This window comes from Oreochromis aureus, linkage group 11, assembly GCF_013358895.1.
Source record: "Oreochromis aureus strain Israel breed Guangdong linkage group 11, ZZ_aureus, whole genome shotgun sequence".
Classification (NCBI taxonomy): domain Eukaryota; kingdom Metazoa; phylum Chordata; class Actinopteri; order Cichliformes; family Cichlidae; genus Oreochromis; species Oreochromis aureus.
The window spans coordinates 17,622,896-17,641,912 of NC_052952.1; the positions used below are offsets into that span (position 1 = coordinate 17,622,896).

The 19,017-nt window shown below is 43.4% G+C and overlaps 2 protein-coding genes across 9 annotated transcripts in view; both read left to right on the top strand.

Moving 5' to 3' along the window:
- LOC116319808 (vicilin-like seed storage protein At2g18540) lies at positions 1 to 8,469 on the top strand. The gene is made up of 3 exons (XM_039619523.1): positions 1 to 72; positions 6,362 to 7,025; positions 8,436 to 8,469. The coding sequence occupies exons 2-3, from the start codon at positions 6,370 to 6,372 to the stop codon at positions 8,467 to 8,469; spliced, it is 690 nt and encodes a 229-aa protein (XP_039475457.1). The 5' UTR covers positions 1 to 72; positions 6,362 to 6,369.
- Positions 7,481 to 19,017, top strand: part of LOC116319802 — a 20,656-nt gene continuing 9,119 nt past the window's right edge. For 3 of the 8 annotated variants that reach the window (XM_031739232.2, XM_031739233.2, XM_031739234.2), the window contains exons 1-25: positions 8,523 to 8,714; positions 8,835 to 8,939; positions 9,060 to 9,178; positions 9,305 to 9,523; positions 9,698 to 9,785; positions 10,162 to 10,314; positions 10,754 to 10,851; positions 11,178 to 11,350; positions 11,456 to 11,575; positions 12,237 to 12,479; positions 12,684 to 12,818; positions 12,931 to 13,941; positions 14,229 to 14,372; positions 14,503 to 14,652; positions 14,775 to 14,996; positions 15,090 to 15,251; positions 15,349 to 15,522; positions 15,618 to 15,818; positions 15,915 to 16,073; positions 16,338 to 16,541; positions 16,628 to 16,816; positions 17,422 to 17,627; positions 17,826 to 17,894; positions 18,019 to 18,063; positions 18,736 to 18,798. In XM_031739232.2, coding sequence (XP_031595092.1) covers positions 8,661 to 8,714; positions 8,835 to 8,939; positions 9,060 to 9,178; positions 9,305 to 9,523; positions 9,698 to 9,785; positions 10,162 to 10,314; positions 10,754 to 10,851; positions 11,178 to 11,350; positions 11,456 to 11,575; positions 12,237 to 12,479; positions 12,684 to 12,818; positions 12,931 to 13,941; positions 14,229 to 14,372; positions 14,503 to 14,652; positions 14,775 to 14,996; positions 15,090 to 15,251; positions 15,349 to 15,522; positions 15,618 to 15,818; positions 15,915 to 16,073; positions 16,338 to 16,541; positions 16,628 to 16,816; positions 17,422 to 17,627; positions 17,826 to 17,894; positions 18,019 to 18,063; positions 18,736 to 18,798 — 4,506 coding nt within the window. In that variant the 5' untranslated portion in view covers positions 8,523 to 8,660. Of the gene's footprint in view, positions 7,720 to 8,435; positions 8,715 to 8,834; positions 8,940 to 9,059; positions 9,179 to 9,304; positions 9,524 to 9,697; positions 9,786 to 10,161; positions 10,315 to 10,753; positions 10,852 to 11,177; positions 11,351 to 11,455; positions 11,576 to 12,236; positions 12,480 to 12,683; positions 12,819 to 12,930; positions 13,942 to 14,228; positions 14,373 to 14,502; positions 14,653 to 14,774; positions 14,997 to 15,089; positions 15,252 to 15,348; positions 15,523 to 15,617; positions 15,819 to 15,914; positions 16,074 to 16,337; positions 16,542 to 16,627; positions 16,817 to 17,421; positions 17,628 to 17,825; positions 17,895 to 18,018; positions 18,064 to 18,735; positions 18,799 to 19,017 lie in introns of those variants that run through there. The other 5 variants (XM_031739231.2, XM_039619306.1, XM_031739230.2 and 2 more) reach the window with 5 other exon arrangements.

Here is a 19,017-nt window from a genome sequence, read left to right on the forward strand (position 1 = left end):
AGCACACAGACGCACACAGACTGTTACTGGCCCGGAGAGATACTTTCTTCACTTTCATCATTCGCCCCAACGGTAAGAGCTTCAGACTTTACGGCAACCCGGTATTATTTTAGTTGGAATCACAGGATATCCTTTTTTTACCGGTAAGATATTTTATCTTCTTCGACATACAGCATATAATAGTGCAAGACATGACATGACACTGATAACGCCCGCCACATGAACTTGCCTGTGTAGGACAGAGGTGATAGCGCCTCACCCCCGTGTGGTTCTGAGAATAATGAGCCCCCTTCTGCCTATGAGCCGTATGTCGCTAATGGGGTCAAGCAGATGGGTGGGGGAACCGTCATGGGGTCCATAAAGACAGCTTGTGTGTATGTGCGTGCCCAAAAAACAAGACCCATATGTGTGTGAGCTTGTTTTTGAATTTTGAGATGTAGATCGACGGGTGGGTGTGTCTGGGATTGTAGTTTTCAGCTGGGCAGAGTTTTGAACCGTTCCTCTTTCACGTCTGCAGTCTTGAGACCCTTACCTGTGTTGTCTTGGTGCCTGCCTCCTCCTTGCACTGTACTAATGATTGCTCTCTTTAACTGATCCACACCACGCATGCACTTGGGGTCAATACAGTAAAGTGAATCAAAATATGGGTTTTTGCTTGGCAAACCCACATAGCCTTACTAAATCTTATTCATGAGCAATTTCTCAAAGCATCTTAAATGTTTTAGGCGTCATGTTTATGCACCATTTTTATATTAAATCAGAATTTCTCTGGAGCTGGCCTGTGTTATCCTCATCAGCCTTATAGGAAAGTTGTGTGCATCTCCTCCGCCTTGGCATGGGTTTGTAAGCCACGCTGGTTGGTGCTCATTCGCTCAGCTGAAGTCCAAGCCTCGGCGTGAGACTCCACCCCTTTACGAGCATCGGACACCTTCAAGCACAACAAAGCATGTGTCGCTCAGCAGCATTGTTTCTAGTGTGAACGCGCGGAATATCGCATTTTTTTTCTGTCCGTCTTTGCGCCATCCAGTCTCCTCCTTGATGCTGATCCCGGAGTAGGTAAGCCGCATTTCAGGCTCGCATGCGCCGGGGCTGTGGAGATGAGTTGGTGTGTGTTTGTTTTGTTGCACATTCGGCGCCATTTTCGTGCACAGATTGTTTAAATACCCCGGCATGTAGGTCCGACACAGCCCGTAACTGTCTCAGGGAAGGAGGGGAAAAAAGTTACATTTTAGATCATTTTAAACGTAATTGATCATTTATTATTATTATTAACGCGTAATTAATGAATTTATTCCGCTTGAGGATTGTTTAGTTTAAAACAAACAAACAAATAAAACATCTTTAGAAACGAACAGTAGTGTGGAGGCAGGGTGTGTTGTTGTTTAGTGTAAAATAAATAAAAAAATAAAAATGGACATGCAGGTGATCGCTCTGCTAAAAGAGGGCGCATTTGGACATTTCAGGAAAACTCACTTTGCAATTTTCCCTCTTTTTTTTATTATAGTAATCCTGATATATTATGATTGAAAAAATGTGATAAATGCTCATGGATTATAACAAAAGAAAAAGCATGTTTTCTATAAAACTGTGTTTTTATTAATTTATTTTATTTTATTTATTTTTTGTTGTCTGACAGGTACATAAAGAGCTTTAAAAGTATTGATTGTGATGCCCGAGAATGGCTGCCCTATTTAGGTCTCTTAACTCATATGTGAAATGTGTGTTATTGCTGATGATGCTCTTGTGTCTGTCTTCTCTGTTCAGATGTTCAGTTGTTGTTTGTTTGTTTATTTTTAATTGGTGCTGCTCTGCTTTGGATTTCATATTTTCTGCTTGCTTTTACCCCGTGAGGAGTGTATTAGGGGTTAAAAAATATCCATCTTTACCACAGGGCTTCGTGTTCCTGTGTCTGTCTTGTTCCTGCCTGCGTACTTCGGAGCAACTCATCCAATAAGCCTCATCTCCATTGATAATACTGCTGAATATATATAGTCAGATAATCTTTTATGAAGCGCTGCAGATGTGACGTAGGGCGGATGAGGGAGAGTGTAGGGGGCTGAACTAATGCAGCAGAACTGGCAAGTGCTCGCATGAGCAGCGGAGGTAAACACGGAGGTTAAAAATAACAGATAAGACCGAGGTGCTCGGGGTCTCCTGCACTGCTGAATCAGCAGTCTTGTGGACACAGAGCTGCTGAAGTGATACCCAAGGATGTTTTTGGTCTTTCTGTGTGAGAGTGAGGTCATCCAGGTCCCAGAAGAGCTTGCTGATGTTAATCCTCTTTTGGGAGTTATGATGCATTCGAGCAGTTAGACTACTACTGTGTTGTATGCGCATTACCAAACAGGGAACAGACTCCGCATCCCTTATAGCCATTTGCTCTTTCCTTCATCAGTTAGTGCAGTGATTATGATTATTAAACATCAAGGAAAAAGTAAATGTAACATAACCTTTTCACAAATAATTCTAGGATCAAATTAGACATATTTTTCACTTAATGACAGAAAACTGAGTAATAGCACAAAGCTGATTCTGAATCTTATAACGTGTCTGTATTTCTGTGTCTCTGCAACATGGAAAGAAGCTTTCGTTCAAAATGTACAGAAATATTATTACTTTAATCGGCTGAGGTAATGTTGGAAATGGGTTCGAAATTGCTTTCAGGGCAACCGCACTAAATCAATCACGGTACTTCATTGTTTTCCCATGTCGGTTCATGTTACAGCATCACACTCACAGACACCATCTGTGTGTATTGATTGGTGTGGCACTGAGTTTGGGATAGGTTTACACTGATAGCCAGACTGAAATAACCATTGTAAACCAACACCGTTTGTTCGACCGTCCTCCGGTTCACACAAGAGATTGGGTCCAGAATCCGTGATTGCTACATTTCATTTGTTGTAGTCAGTCTATGCTGCCTGTCCATAATCTTCGAAGTACACAGTAGAATTTTACATCCTGTGATCACTTAAGAAAAGTGTTTATGAACACTGTGAAGACTAAATATGGATATAAATCCCTGCCCGTGCGCTTGTATTCACATTGTTGCTAGGCAGGCTTCTATGTTAACCGCACACGAATAGGTTAGCGAGGCACGTGTTGGCGTGTATGTTGTCATGTGTGCCTCTGTTTGCAAGGAGAGGTTAATGGGAGCCACCATGTGGCCGGGGGGGCTGATATCTTGGTCTTCAGTTCATTTCTGTTGATTTTCAGCCAGGTAGGCGGGGCTCCACATAAAACCATGAATCAGCACAGCGGATCACCACTGTGCTTCTGCCAGCTTTTCTTTTTCCTCGCGCACACACACACACACACACACACACACACACACACACACACACACATACAGATGCATGTAGGATGAGGAGCACAGAGCTGGCGAATCAGGGTGGAGGGCGACAGTGAGAGAGAGAGATCCTGTGGGCAGGTAGATGGAGATAATCTCACTTGGTCACTTGGGGGCTGATTAACTCTAAACTCCTTCTAATTCCTTAAGCCTACTGTCAGTGCCCAGGAAACATGCTTTCGTTGTCTTCTAGTATTTATACGTCGTTGCAGTTATTTTGGGAGCCGCGCTTATTTTAAGTCAGCGGTCAGTGCTGATAACGAAGGAGCAGTGCACTCATTCAGATTAAATCCATTTTGAAAAACTGGGCTCTAAGTGGAATTGAGTGTACAGTTGCGATGGTGCACACATGTATACACATGTGTTGTGAACAGGAATAGATATGAGGTCGTCTGTAAAGGCCAACTAATGAGTCCCTGCTTCTTGCGCACACGTTGCTATTTATATACTTTACCTCCTCCTCCTCCTGCGTCTCTGCAAGCTCGTCTTCATTCAGCCCTCTGCTTTTATTTTATTACACATGCACACAGCGGTGCTGCTGCAGCGTCACTGGTAAACAGTGTGACGGTTTTAGTAGCGAGACAAATATATTTTCGAAGTGTGAGAATGATAAATAGAGTTTTTATCATGTGGCTGGGTTAGCATCGGTTCAAGCAGTTATTCTAATAACTAATAACTAAGCATATGTCATTTTTCTTGTAAGTCAGGTTCACTCAATCATATCATCTAATTTCAGATTTTTAAATAACCTTCAGATGAATTAAAAGCATAACAAACTCTAAATCACATCCTCTTTTGACTCCAGTTCTGTGTTCGCACCTGATCCAGCAGCTCACTTATGCTGGAGGGTGGCCTACTTCATCTATAATTTAGCTCATTAGAGACACTAATTATATGGTATTGAGGGCAGTTTTATCCCCCTCGGCGCAGCAACATTTCATCCATGTGTAAGAGGAGGTGATATTAGTCACGTTACTAGAAATTAACTGTGAGTTGAGATCCTGTGGCGTGACGGTCGCCGTCTCAATTGGTCAGGATGCGGGTCGGGCCTGCTCAGCTGGGTGACAGCAGAGATGTTAGATAGGCAACACAAAATGGAGGAGGCAGCAGACACAAGCTCAGCTGGTCCATTAGGAGCATGTCTGCTTTCTGACAATCAGAATTGAGATGACAGAGCACTAAAAGACCCAAAGGAGACTGTGAGCATTGATGCATACCGCTCTCTGTGTGTGTATGTGCATATGTGTGTGTGGTGACCTAGGGAATAGGCCTACGGGTGGGGTGGGGTGGGGGGTCTTATGGGGGGAAGGGTAGGCAGGATTAGTTATAGTGTTCAGCCCAGTTATTGGTCACTGGACACAAACAATGGGAGGGCTAAAGAGGATTTGGTCTCGTGTGTACCCCCCTCCTCCTCTCCCGCTGTCCTGTAGTGCCAGTGGGAAGTGCACGGTATAGAGGTCCAGGCTGCACCCAACGGGGGCGGCCCCGTGCATCTGGAAGATTGGCCCGTCTGCCCGTCTAGCATTTTCCCATCCCCCACCCCTCCCCCAGCCCACGGTGGGACTTGAACTACATATGGACGAGACAAAAACACAGCCACATTCGTCACCAGTCAGACGAGACCTAGATTGGGGGAGCGTGCACGTCGGCACAGTCGAAATTAGGAGCTGAGCTGCGATGCGAGTGGCTGTAACTTGCTTAAGCGAGGTGTTGTGCCATTGCATAATACCTGCAGTTTATTTTAGTCCCTGTGTGATTTAATCAGCTGGTTAGAAGTTTCTAAATATACCAGATCTGTCCTCACACTGCCACAGCCGAGGATCAAAGTTGTGTTCATTAAAGGGCCCACGTACTGGGACTGCGAGTCACATCATTTTGATTGTAATAACATGGGCAGGTATGCTCGCTCTGTTACATACTGACAGAAGTCAGCCTCACCTCAACCGAGTGAGGTTGAAAAGTGCAAGAGGTAAAATGAGATGGACGTCAAACCACGAAGAAATATTTTTTAAAATCTCGATTTGTTAAATTAGTTGAAATTGTGTGAGTAATCAGGTGGCTTATTTACTCATTACTAGCAGACATATACAATAACAATACTGTGCAGAGCAAAATGTGACTGAAATAAGAGTAGAGCTAATTTATTAACCTGCAATTTTAGACATTAAGAATGACTTTAAAAAAACTCTTTATAAGCAGTTTATTGGTTTATTTATCTCTTTATTGTCATATCGTTCTAGTGCCTTAGATGACCTAAGCATGAGGGGCGTGTGTGATTTGAAGAGCCAGGCATGCCCAATGTAGACAGTGCTAATAGGCAAATCCGGAGCAGAATGCCTCCTTTGTGTCAGTGAGCTTTAATGAGCCTGTTGTGAGAACTCCGTGCAGACAGAGAAACACTCTGCAACAAGGAGGGCCATTGTGCGATGAAATGATGTTTGTGCATGTGTAAATATGTGCGTGTGTTTGAGTCACAGCGCAGTCTGTAGGTGGCAGTTGGCTCCATGTTTCCTGGAATATTAATACGGCACTCTTAAGGAGTAGGCAGCTAACGATACACTGAAGCAACAATGAAAATTACAGTGAAAAATTGCTTATTGTTAATTAAGAGTGTAAGCCAAAATGAAGAATATTTAAGAGAAAATAAGCAGGAACCGGTAGAAATAATCCTGTTTGTGTCATAAAATAAAACATTATCTGTTCCGCTGGCAATCTGAGCCGAGGGAGGTGACTGAAAGACAGATTAGATAGAGCTTAAAACAGGAAATAATCCACAGATTTTGGTAAGTTTTTTGTAGCTGATGTGATAGTTGCTGTCTTGATTAAAAAGTCATTAGTTTTACCTGTAAAGTGTCAAAAAATGTTTTAAAAATGTCCTGAAGTTGGTTTAAAAAAAAAACTTTCCAAAACTGCGTATGTATAAATGAAGTGTTAAGTTAACCTGGTTTGTTGGAGACCACCAATGCTGTGACCTTTCTTCGTCTCTGACTCCCTTCTGTTTCACCTTCGCAGTGGCTACCATGACAACAGAGGCAACTGCTGTGACTGAGGCAGACACTGAGGGCAAGCAGAAGACCAGTGGCGCTGAGCCCGAACCCGAGCCAGAGAACAAGCAGAAGACAGAGGCGGCGACATCTGACCCAGAGGGGGAGCAGTCGAGCAAAAAGGCCCAGGAACAGGTCACTGAGCCTGGGCCTGCCGAAGCAGCGACCTCCCCTGAGGAGGAGCAGCTAAAGCCTCGTACCAGGACCTCTGCTGGCAAAGGCCTTTCTCGTCTCTTCTCTTCATTCCTCAAACGCCGATCGCAGTGCTCAGAGGAAGAGGTGTTTGAGGCGGAAAAAGCCAAAGACGAAAAGGCAGACAAAGAGGAAAAAGTAGATAAGAAAGAAGAGGAGACGGTGGAAGAAGGGAAAAATCAAGACGAGGAGGCCAAAGCAGAGGAGGAAAAACCAGAGGTGAAAGAAGTGAAAAAGAAAGACGACAAAGCAGAACCTAAAGAAGAGAAAAAGAAGGTGGAAGAAAAAGTAGAGAAGAAAGGTAGCAAAAAGAAAAAGAAAGAGGCCAAGAAAAAAGCAGAAGAAAAGGATGAAGAGAAAGTGAAAAAGGAGGAGACAAAAAAGGAGGAGACAAAAAAGACAGAGACAAAAAAGGAGGAGACAAAAAAGGGGGAGGAAAAGTTGATGAAAAAAGAGGAGCAAAACGAGGAAGGGACGACACAGCAGACTGTAGAAAAGGAGGAAAAGAAAGTGGAGAAAAAGGAAGAGGAAAAGAAGGAAACTGCTGAGGTCAAAGGCAAGGCGGCAGACGCTGGAAAGAAGGAGGAAGAAAAGGTTGACAAGAAGGTGGCAAAGAAAAAAGAAAAAGAGGAGAAGTTAAAGAAGAGAGAGGAGGAGAAAGCAAAAAGGAAAGCAGAGGAAGAAGAGAGGATAAAACAGAGGGAAGAGGAAAAAGCAAAGAAGAAAGAAGAAGAAAAAGCCAGAGAAGCCGAGAGAGCAAAGAAGAAAGAGGAGGAAAAAGCTAAGAAGAAGGAAGAGGAGAAAACAAAAGAGGAAAAAGCCAAAAAGAAAGAAGAGGAAAAACCAAAAGAGGAGTTGAAGACAAAAGAAGACGAAAAGGTGAAAGAAGAAGCAAAGAAGAAAGAGAAAGAAGGGGAGGAAGCAAAGCCGGAAGAAAAGGAGGAGAAGGAAGAGAACAAAGAGAAGAAAAAAGATAAGGGAAAGAGCAAAGGAAAGAAGGAAGTGAAGGAAGTGAAAGGGCCAAGTGAGGAGCAGGTGAAAGCTCCGATTGCTGCTCCTGAGCCCGAGCTTAAAACTGAGCCAGACATTGAACAGGCTGCTGATCAGCACTCTATAAGCAGCACAGAGGCGCAGGTGAGTCCTAACAATCTCACATTTAGAGTACTTGTTCTAAGATTCGCTGTGATTAAGATGAACGTAGAACCAGTAGGCAGTTGGCTTAAATTCGCATGATCACTGGAAATGTAAAGATATGGCAGCCTCACCTAAACAGACCTTCAAATCTTACCGCAATATACAAGCAATATATTTTGCTTGTATACTTCTACCAAAAACAAAGTCATCTCTAAAAACAGACAGTGGTTTTGTTTGGAGTAATGTGCAGTTCTATTTTTAAGCCGACTGCCGTGATTTCATGCTGTTTGCAATGTCCTTGTGATAACAAGACCCCAGGAAGCCTGACCTTGATGGAAAAGAGGTATTACAGACATTCAGAGGTGTTGGTAGAACCAGACAGATTCATCTAACTTATCTAACTGCATTTTATAAAACAAGGGCTAAAAAAGAACATCACTGCAGACAAAGGTTATAAAAAAGCACTTCATGCTGCTGATTGGGTTTTGTAATGAATTTTTTATGTGGACAGCTTGCTCAGTGAGCATCACCGTGCTCACTTGGGCTTAAAGGCTGGTCTGAAACAAAGATGACCCATGCTGGTTTGAACTAACGCTTGTATCAACCGCTCGGGTTATTTGAGTACTACCTTAGTATGGTGCTCTTTATAATGTCTCCCACTTTCTTTTTTATCCTTGTGACATACTTTGGCAATTCTCTTGTTTTGACTCTTTTAGCCAGCCCAAGAGGAACACAAGGAAGAGGCTGTGATAAAAGAGCCTGAAGCAGTGGGAGAAGTGAAACAGGAGGACACGGAGAAAATAGTGGAAGAACCAGCAGAAAAGGAAGAGCCAGTCAAAGAAAAGGAAAAGGAAAAAGAGCAGGCAAAGAAAGAGAAGCCTGCAAAAGAAAAGACAGAAAAGAAGACTGAAGAGGTTAAAGGCTCCAAACGTCAGAAGACCATGCAGTGCAAAGTCACCCTGCTGGACGACGCTCAGTTTGAGTGTGAACTTGATGTAAGCGAATCTTCCCAAAATGCACCACTGTTGCATTTGCTTTTCTGTGATGATAAATATGGAAACTGAAGAGTGTCTCTCACCATGTATCCCATGTCTACATTTCTCTTTCTTATTTAGAAACATGCTAAAGGCCAAGAACTTCTTACAAAGGTGTGTGACCATGTTAACCTCCTGGAGAAAGACTACTTTGGCCTGGCTCACTGGGAAACCCCAACCAACAAGGTAGGATGGTTTTACCCTTCTGTAGTGTTAATTACTACGAGCATAACTGGATATTATGAATCACAGTGCAAAAACAAAAAGTGAGCAAAAATTTTCTTGCATTTCTTCTATTTTGCTCAGACATGGTTGGAACCCACCAAAGAGATACGGAAACAGGTTGCAGGTGCTGTCTATGAGTTTACATTCAACGTCAAGTTCTACCCTCCTGATCCAGCTCAGCTTACTGAAGACCTAACCAGGTGAGTGAGCATCAGGTTAAAGGAATGGATCAACATGGGGTGATAGGGAGCTTTTGCACTGCATTAGTTTAACCCAGAATAAATGTTCATAGATTCACTTCCTTAATCATTTCAAACCTTTTCCAGGTACTTTCTGTGTCTCCAGCTGAGGAAGGACATTATGCGTGGTGTTCTTCCCTGTTCCTTTGTCACACTGTCCCTGCTGGGCTCCTACACAGCCCAGTCAGAACTCGGAGAGTATGACCCCGAGCTCCATGGTACAGACTACGTTAAAGATTTGAACCTGGCCCCTGGACAGAGCAAAGAGCTGGAGGAAAAAGTGATGGATCTGCACCGCACATACAGGTCATTAAGGAGTTGTCTAGACATGCCCTTTTCACAGTGTTCATTTAAGCCCAGTGTGCATACATTGAAGGAACCTAATTCATTTTCAAAGCTGCTTGAAGATGATTGAGCCTCAAAAATGATTCTGACAGTAAAATGCGTCTTTGAATTAAACGTTATCTTGTGTGTATCCAGATCAATGAGTCCAGCCCAGGCAGACATGCTGTTTCTGGAAAATGCCAAGAAGCTCGCCATGTATGGAGTTGACTTGCACCAAGCAAAGGTATGTTTATTTTAATTTTTTTAATTATTTTACTGGTTTGGATGAATGCTTTGCTTCTTAACATGTGGTGCAGTCTTTTTCATGGGAACATGTCACAAGTATGTGTGCATGTATTGATTTCCATTTAATTTTAAAATGTTCTTTTTACAATAGCATCATTGTATTGCAGCAGTAGCATCCATATTTAATTACAAAATTGATGTCATCCCCCTTTTGGAAAAAAAAAAGAGAGATTAATAACATCCTAAACTCCATGACCTCAAACAGCATTCCTGTTTCGTGAGAAAGTCTGCCCCCCGGTGACTGATTATTACAAGTGCAGGCTGGCGTTGTTTGGTGAGGGTTGTAAATGTTCCATGGTGTTTCTTGCATGCAGGATCTGGACGGTGTTGACATAATGCTGGGCGTTTGCTCCAGTGGTCTGATGGTTTACAAAGACAAGCTGAGGATCAACCGTTTCCCTTGGCCCAAAGTGCTCAAGATCTCATACAAACGGAGCAGCTTTTTTATCAAAATCAGGCCGTCAGAGGTAAATCTCACTTTACATAGTCTGTATGTTTGACCTGTATTGATTTTTGTATTGTTCTACACAGATCCAGTTTCCATAGATTTCCTCTGAACTAGTAGCAAGCTTAGCTTTGAAAATTGTAAAGAACTGATTTCTCTTAATAACCAATAGATTGTGTGTGGGGTTTACTCTAACCCCCTTAGACTTATTTATTATTTCTCAGCAGAAGTGGCTGTTATAAAAATGTAATAGTACTGTTAGTTTATATTGCTATTGGTTTTCTTATACACATAAATGTAACTGTACGACTGAGCCAAATGATTGCAAGAATGATAAGATACATCCAGCTTTTCAGATGTCTTTCAGTTTCTTTCACTATTTAAAGAAAACTGTGTTTCACAATTGCAGAATAATGTCACTATGGAGTCATTGAATTTGACTTTTGTTTCTTCGCTTTTAGCAAGAGCAGTATGAAAGCACCATTGGTTTCAAGCTGCCCAACTACAAAGCCTCAAAGAAGCTGTGGAAAGTTTGTGTTGAACATCATACCTTCTTCAGGTAACACTTTGACAACACTTTGATTCTGAGTGACACTTGGCTCCTCTCTATCCACTTGTTAATTTGCTAACTCCTCACTCCACCTTAAGCCCTGTATTGGCACCACAGCAGTTTTAACCACAGAAGAAAAGCTGAACATCCTTAAAGCTTTTGTCTCCTTAATGAGATAAATCCAAACATGTTGCTAATCTTTTTACATAACACTGATCCTTTTTTTAAAGAAGACAATGCAGGCTTTATAATTTTGAATCCATAGTGTTCATGTAATGGTCAAATTGATTAAATAATGTGTAGATTAAAATGTAATTATTATATCTCTTGCTCAGGGTTTCAACAGTGGAGCCGCCTTCTTCACGTCGCTTCCTCGTCCTGGGCTCTAAGTTCCGGTACAGCGGTCGTACTCAGGCCCAGACCCGCCACGCGAGCTCCATGATCGACCGCCCGGCACCTCGCTTCACACGATCTGCAAGCAAGAGGCTGTCTCGCAACCTAGATGGAGGTATGCGTGAGTGTAGGTTTTCACTTCTGTCTGTGTGTATGTGTGTGCGTGTCCTGCAATAAACCACAGGTCCAATGAGGTGCCCTCTGACTTGTTTTGCCATAGAACCTGGAGATGAAACTCTCCAGTTTCTGGAGGTAGTCTCGGCATCAGCCAGGACTCAGGTTGATGATTGGTCACTGCTGATGGTATCTGACAGACCCCAGCCTTCTTCCGAATTCACAGGTACTTGGAAGTGTGTGAAGCGATGCCTTTTGGCATGCCTTCTACTCGCAGATTGCTTTGTAGGATCTAACAGTCTTTTTGCATCATTTTTCCATTCATCTTTGCTTCCATACCTGCAAAACTGTTGCTTTTCAGCACAGTAAGCTTGTCTGGAAAGTGACCTATTCTGATACATGAGACGGGACACATACGCTGTACTTTCCCCGGTGTGACTCCAGAGTATTGTTGGTTACTGAAATCTGATAGAAATTAAACAAATTTCCTCACAAATGTAACTCTGAACAGGTATTTCCAGTCTTGAGGCTCTTGTTCCTCTTTTTTTTCATTTCATAACTTTGCACTTAACGTGTGTTGCACAACCGCTTTCATTTGCTTATAGCGCGTGCCTTTATGCTTGAACTTTTGACTGACTGACCTCCCTCATCACTGCCCCAGTGCCCATCATTGTAATGGGTTCCATCTGGAGCCTGTTTGTGTTTCAAAGTGCAAAAGGCATCTTTCATTCGTCTTTATACTAACTTCGCTTTACTGGACTCACAGAAGTCTGGCACAAAAGCTTGAAATCTTGCTTGCTTGAAGCGCTGTGCAGGATTCACAGCCGGTCGTCATCTCTGCAGCAAAACCATTACATAACTGGCATCACCTCGTCATGTCTTCACAGCCGGAAGGGAGTTTGAGCAGAATTTCACTCAGTCCTGGGAGGAGGAGGAGGGGCGTACTGTTGGCACGGAGACTGGGACTGCTGGTCCTCAAACCATTATCCAGACAGTCAGTCAGCCGTGGCAGGATCTGGCGAGCGATGACGATCACCAGCAGAGGAGAACGGAAGATGAATGGTTTATTTTTCTGGATCATCAGCCTCATATTCCATTTATCTCACCCTTTGATTTTGTTGAAGAGCCAGGTATCTACCTTTATAGTGCATGGGTAATATCGCAAATTTAACACGCACTTCATTCATGTTTCCACCATACTATATGCACACGGCACTATTCATCAAGAAACCAGGCGCGTGGCTCCGCGTGGCCCTCTCGTTTCAGCTGTTTGAAGTTTGTTTTTGTTTGATCACCTAATACAAAAAATGTTGCACCTTGTTTTTTGATGTCAGCTGAAACTAGCTTGGCAAAAACAAGCTCTATGGACCACCAACTGGAACCAGTGGTGATAAAGCAGGATGACTGGTTCCTGTGCTTTGACCGCCTGCTCAGTGTGTCTCCCTCTGAGCATTTTGAAAAACCTCAAAGTGAGTTTCTTTGTCTGGCTCTCTGCAAAAACCTTCACACTTTATTGGTAAAAAATAGTAAAAAAAACAATTAATTGCAGCGCTTAAATGGTTTGTTGTATCACTTTTCCAGTCTCTACCATGGAGGAGGAGCAGGTCATGAGTGTGAAAGAACAGCAAATGATCACTGAGGAGATGATTGGGAGGATGCGGGAAACAGTGATGTTGGTGGATGCATTTACAGAGAAGGAAATTTTGGAAGGAAGATTGAGGGACGTGAGGGATCTTGAGGAAAGGCTACAAGAAATTGATGAAATTGCAGTGAGAATTCAGCATGCAGTAGAGGAAGAACTGGGGGAGGAAGAGGTAGAAAAGCTAAGACAAGAAGAGAGAGACATGGAGCAGGAACAGTTGATCCAAGCCAAAGGTGTAACAGAAATGGTGGTGAGGAAATCTGTGAGGAGAAGAGTTATAAAAGAGGGTGACGAAGGTGAAGTGGACGAATTGGAAGAGCAAATAAAAGAGGTGTTTTTAAAAGACTTGTTGCCTGAGGAGGAAGACGTTGTGGTGAAGCAGGAGAGTGAAAAACAAGTGGGGAAGGAAGTGGTAGAAACGTTAAGGGAAGGAGAGAGGAATCTGGAGCAGGAACAGTCCATCCAATCCAGGGGTATAACGGACATGGTGGTGAGGAAATCTGTGCGGAGAATAGATACAAGTGAGGGTGAAGTGGATGACTTGACAGAACAAATAAAACGGGTGAAGTGGGAGGGTGAAGAAGATACAGACGATAGCTTTAGAGAGAAACTGCGTGAAATAGAACATGAGTGGCAAGATGCAGACGTCGCCGGCTCTGCTGCTGTAGCAGGATACAAGAAGGTTCAGCGTAGGACTGAGAAGATAGTGACTATTGTACAAGAGAGGGGGCAGCAGCAGGAAGACATGGAAGACTTGCAGGGACAGTCTGGTGTTGCATCAGAGGAGATGTTAGAAAGACAGGAACTGTGGCGTAAAACAGAAGTGGTGGAGGAGAGGCCACAGAGGGAGGTTACAGAGAGGTCAGAAGGTCTGTCTCAGGCGAGAGTTGATGATGCTTGGTTCATACTTTTAGATCAGCCTCCACACAAAGCTGGTTTCAAAACACCAGGTACAGTATGCTAATGCCTCTGATATTCTAATATCACTGAAACCATAAAGACATACATAATGTCCCGAAGCACTAACATTATATTAACCAAACCGGCTTTCGTTTTGCTCTTTTCTTTCGATTTGACTTCTGCAGTGAGATGTAAGATATACTCGACTTTAGATTTCATACTGCCTATGTATTTTTTAAAGAGAGTATAACCACCACTGCCCAGCTTCTCTTTCAGCTTTTTGGTGCCACTTGTTTTCCGCCGTGCTCAAATATTCTGTCTTCACTTTCGTACATAGTTGCCGATGTGGAACGTGTTCAAGTGGACAGGGGTGGTTATTTCAACCCTGAGAAAGAAAAACCACAGATCAGCGTTGAACGGGTTGATGACTGGTTTGTTTTGCTGGATTTTATTCCCCGACAAAAGCTTTTTGGGCCATCAGGTACTGCTTGGTCTTGTTTTTGATTTGTTTTTTGAAACTTTGGCTTCCTTGTGCTTTATTTTGTCCTCGCTTGCTCATGAAAGAAAGAATGCTGGCGATAAAAGACGCTTCTCCTGACTCTGCTTACCAGTTACTCACATGGAAGAGAGGAAAGAAATGGCAATCGAAGACGGATCAAGATATATAGGAGAAAAACTACAATACCAAGTGACAGACAAAGCTGATGATTGGTTTGTGTTACTGGATGTTTCTTCAAGACAAACGTCACACGCACCGCCAGGTATTCATAAAAATCCCCTGTGGTGGCTCACAGCTTTAGCAGAATCAGTTATTCTAAGCACTGCAGGTACTCTTATTTTCAAAGTCCCTGAGCTTTTTCTTTTTCCTCTTTTTTTTATTAAGTCACCTTTTCAGAGCGAATTGCTGCTCCCCCAGAGGAACGTGCCTCAATGATTGAAGTAACAGCTCTTGAGCAGAGAGAAAGAAGAGTTGACATTTTAGTTGAAGGTGCTGACGCAAAACAAACGCTGCCAGAAAGGGAGGGAGTAGGAGGGAAAGAGCGAGAAGATGGCTGGTTTGTGCTGCTGGATGTTCCCATTACGCAGCCCTCATTTGTGGCACCAGGTAGAGCAGATTTTCCCCTGCGCTCCTGCTGTTTCTTCATTCACTTTTTGCCTCAAGTGTCATACAGTGAGTTTTCCGTTTCTGTTTTGGTAGCTTCCATGGCTGAGTATGTTGAGGTTTACGCCAGAGAGAGTGTTTCTGCCTTGACTGAAGCAGAGGCAGTTGATCCCAGGCGGGAGCTTGTAGTTGAGGATGCTTTTGTGGAGAAAGTGGAAGCAGAGCCTCCCAAGCAAGTTATTCCAGATGTGCCTCTAGGTATCTGCAGCTCGCAAATGTGCTTTTATCAGATCAACAAAAGATTTATCTTTTGCTTGATAGTAGCCAGAGTTGAAATCTAAATTTTGTTTTGCAGTTTCTGTGTCGATGCAGACTAAAATCTATCCAGATGTTTCAACTGAAGTGAAAAGTATAGAGCAGAGATTGCTTCAGATTGACCAGGTTACACCACAGCCTTCCCAGCCAGAGAGAGAGGATGACTGGTTTGCTCTGTTTGGTACTGCAGGTGATGAAGTCATGATACCAACAGGTATTACAGTAAATTCAGACTGAAACATAATATTCTAAGAGGACTACGGTGGTCATAGCAGTCTCACTCAACGCCTTTGACTCTGTCTGTACCAGTGACTCCAGCTGAGATTGTTCCAGAAATGAAGACTTTTGAGGTTGAGGTGACCGAAAAATGGAAGAAGACAGTAATTGGTGCGGACGGCGGGCAAGACAGGACAAGTGTGTCTGAAATTAGAGCGAGCCAAATTGCCTCCCTCTCTGAGAGAGAAGAGGATTGGTTTGTCCTGTTTGAAAAGCCTGCGGTCGTACAACCAGGTAGATTTCTACGCCAAATGGGTGCTGTGTGAAGCTGTGCGCAAAAAGTTCGCATCAGATGTATTTACGTTTATGTTTCTGTGTTTGTTGCTGTAGCCAAACCTATTATTGATCTAGTGGCAACCACGGAAGCAAGAGTGAAGATCGTGGAAGGTGTGAGGCCACCTGTGGAGATGGTGAAGATTGAACAAGCAAAAGCAGGAAATGTGGATGATGATTGGTTTGTGCTGCTGGATGTAGCAGCAAAAGCACCAGGTATTCTGCTGCTTGTATGGCCGTGCGGCTTTGCTATGAGATGCTATCAGACTGAATAACATGGCAACTGTGCTCAATTTCCATTATGTTGTACTAGGAGCACATTATAAACTAATGCAGAAATACTGCACCAGCCTTAATTATGTTGTGTTTGTATGGTGGTGCAGTATGTTAGGGGAAAATGCTCATTTAAGATATTTAGGTGGAGGGAAGATTTAACTTCCTGCAGGTCTCATTTTAGTTTTTTTTTCTGTACTCTGTCAGCGGCTGGGGTGGAACGCATCCATATATATCCTGATGTAAGACCTGCTAAAGAGCTTACACTCACAGAGCAGACAGCACAGCAGAGAATTACAGTAGTGGAGAGAATACAGCAGCAGCAGCAGGATGTGGTGCAGCCACGTCCAGCAGTGAGAGAGGTGGAAGATGATTGGTTTACTCTTCTGGATAAGTCCGTTAAGAAATCAGGTATAATCCCAAAGAGCTTGGTATGCCAATACATACGAAACATTTCTTGCTGAGGTGAGTAACACCTGGTTGTGTGTTTGTGTTAGCCGTTGTCTCGGAGCGCGACCAGCTCCCAGCACAGGTCACAGTTCCAGCTCCTGCCGCGGCCACGAAAAAGATTACGATTTCTGAGACGAAACCGGAGTTTGAGAAACGGATCCTGGAAGAAAGACTCTCGCAAACACGTGTCAGTGATAATTGGTTTGTTCTACTCGAGGGTGACCTCAAAGCGTCAGGTATTTTTTCCTTGTGTGGAGTTTTTTCGTTTTGTGTGTGGCTAAAAAAAACTTACACACAGTCATGCCTTGTTTGCTTCATAAAAACACTCATTTCTAACAGCTGCAACCTCTGCACAGGACACACCGGCCCACAGTCGGCATTTGCCATTATTCACGGACCTTCGACTGTGCTATGCTTTGCAGATTGAAGAAATAATGCTTTCTGAATGTCATCATTTCCCTGGTTCAACCTCATTTAGCTTTATGCCTTTTTGCAGCCTAACGCCGTCGGCTTTTGCATCCAGCCTTTGGAATATAACAAGAACCGCTTTTACTGATCCACTTTGTGGATATGTGCTTCTGGCCCACATCACATCCTTACGATTACAAGCATGCTTGTCTTTTTAAATGAGCGCAAAGGAAACAAATCAGGTACAGTATACCTGTGCAGCATTGAGGCTAAGTGTGCCATATGCTGTTGATGTGCTGTTGTACTTTTAATGCTATAGCTGTTTTCGTGTGCATTTTACTCACCGAGATCCTCACGAAACTCTCCACTCGCAGCCTGCTCAGTGCTAAAACCCAACATTCACTCATTTCCATTTTGTCTGCGTTTTGTCTAGCTGCGAGCGCCCAGAGGGGCACACGCCCTGTCAGTGCTCCGGTCTTCTCCCAGGCTGCTCTGATGGAGGCAGGAATCCCCATGGCCCCTCTCGACCAGCCCCAGACCTCCACTCCAATCAAAACCAGCCGCCAGGAGGAACGGAAGCTGCAGGTCACCGTAGAAGCCGTGGAGCCCTCAAAAATCGAAGCCGGGGCTGACGCCAAGGTATTCAGTTACTCTGATCGCTGTTGTAAATGTTGGTAATGTAATATGTGTCGAAAAAGTGTTAAACAAATGTTGTGTTTTCATAGAAAGTCTTTTATTGTGAATGGTACAAAGCCTTTGTGCCGAAAGATGCTAAAGTAGTGATCTGAGATTGCTCTCTGTGTCTGAGTGTGAACTGTGTATCTCTTGCTGCTGTAGCCAGCAGTGTGGAGGGACCAGAGAGAACTAGACTCATCACTGATATCCACCATGAATGGGGACATCCAGGTTAGTGTCAGACGCAGGCGTCTTGCATGTCAGAAGACGTGCTTTCACCACGGTTGAGATGTGAGTGTTAACGCCAACATTCAGGGGATGCTAACACGTCTTCCTCTCTCCTCCCCTGGGGTAGCACGAGTGTGAGACGACGAGCACGGAGGTGGTGCGAATGCGAAAGGTCAGATTCTTAGTGTCGTACATGTTACCGTAGCCATTTTCTCCACCTCCATTTCTGATGATAAAGAGCTTCTCATCCCAAAGACTAATATCACCCTCTTCTCATGTTGTGCTTCCATACAACTAGGTCGTAAATGAAACCTACATCAGGTTCGATGCACAAGAAATGTTTTTTTTATTTGATAAAAGGTAGAAAGTATAACAATGGATAGATTGCAAACAGTTGCACAGTCTCAGAGTACTTTAACACCTACTGGCTGTTTTTAAAAGTTGAAACAGTTACATTATTTCTTCCCATTGCTTGCTGTTCTTAACACAGGAATGCACACATGCATGATTATAGATATAATGCACTAAAAGAGGCATGGTAACTGGTGTTTTATCACATTTTTGTCACTCCATCACTTTTTTTCTTTTCTCATTATAAGAATAGAAATCTTCTTCAGTCCTCCACAGCCATATGTTCTTTGCTTTGTTAGTGTAGTGCAGATTTTGGTCCCTTATGGTCACACAAACGACTGTGCATGCACTCCTTACTCTTACTTTCTCTGTTTTATTAACACATTAGTGAACTTTGTAGTGTGCATGGAAGAGGTGTGGTTGATGCCAGCATAAAGGGAAACTGAAACAAACCCGCCTTCTTTTTTTTTTTTGTTCTTTTCATTTTTCACAGAAAAGAGCTAAGAAAATTGAGGATGAGTCAATATATATCAGACATAGCCAATTAATGTTGGAGGTTGGTATACCTTCTGGAGACGTCGGTCTCCAGCTGCATTTTCTTGCTCTTTGGCGCACCGGCTGCTGTTTAACATCACGCTTGCATGCGGCATGATTCACACTTTTCTCGTCGGCGTTAACGAGCGGCTGTAGAGTACATGAAAAACGTGTGTTTGTGTGTGGCAACCGACTATGATCTGATTGATTCAGGAGAGTGCTGTTGAGTTTAGAACAACAA

What these genes read in the sequence shown, in the direction of transcription:
- LOC116319808 (XM_039619523.1), top strand. Translation starts at nt 6,370, where the DNA reads ATGACAACAGAGGCAACTGCTGTGACTGAGGCAGACACTGAGGGCAAG. An exon ending in ACAAAAAAGGGGGAGGAAAA is followed by an intron (nt 7,026 to 8,435) that starts GTTGATGAAAAA and finishes TGACTCTTTTAG; the next exon opens with CCAGCCCAAGAGGAACACAA.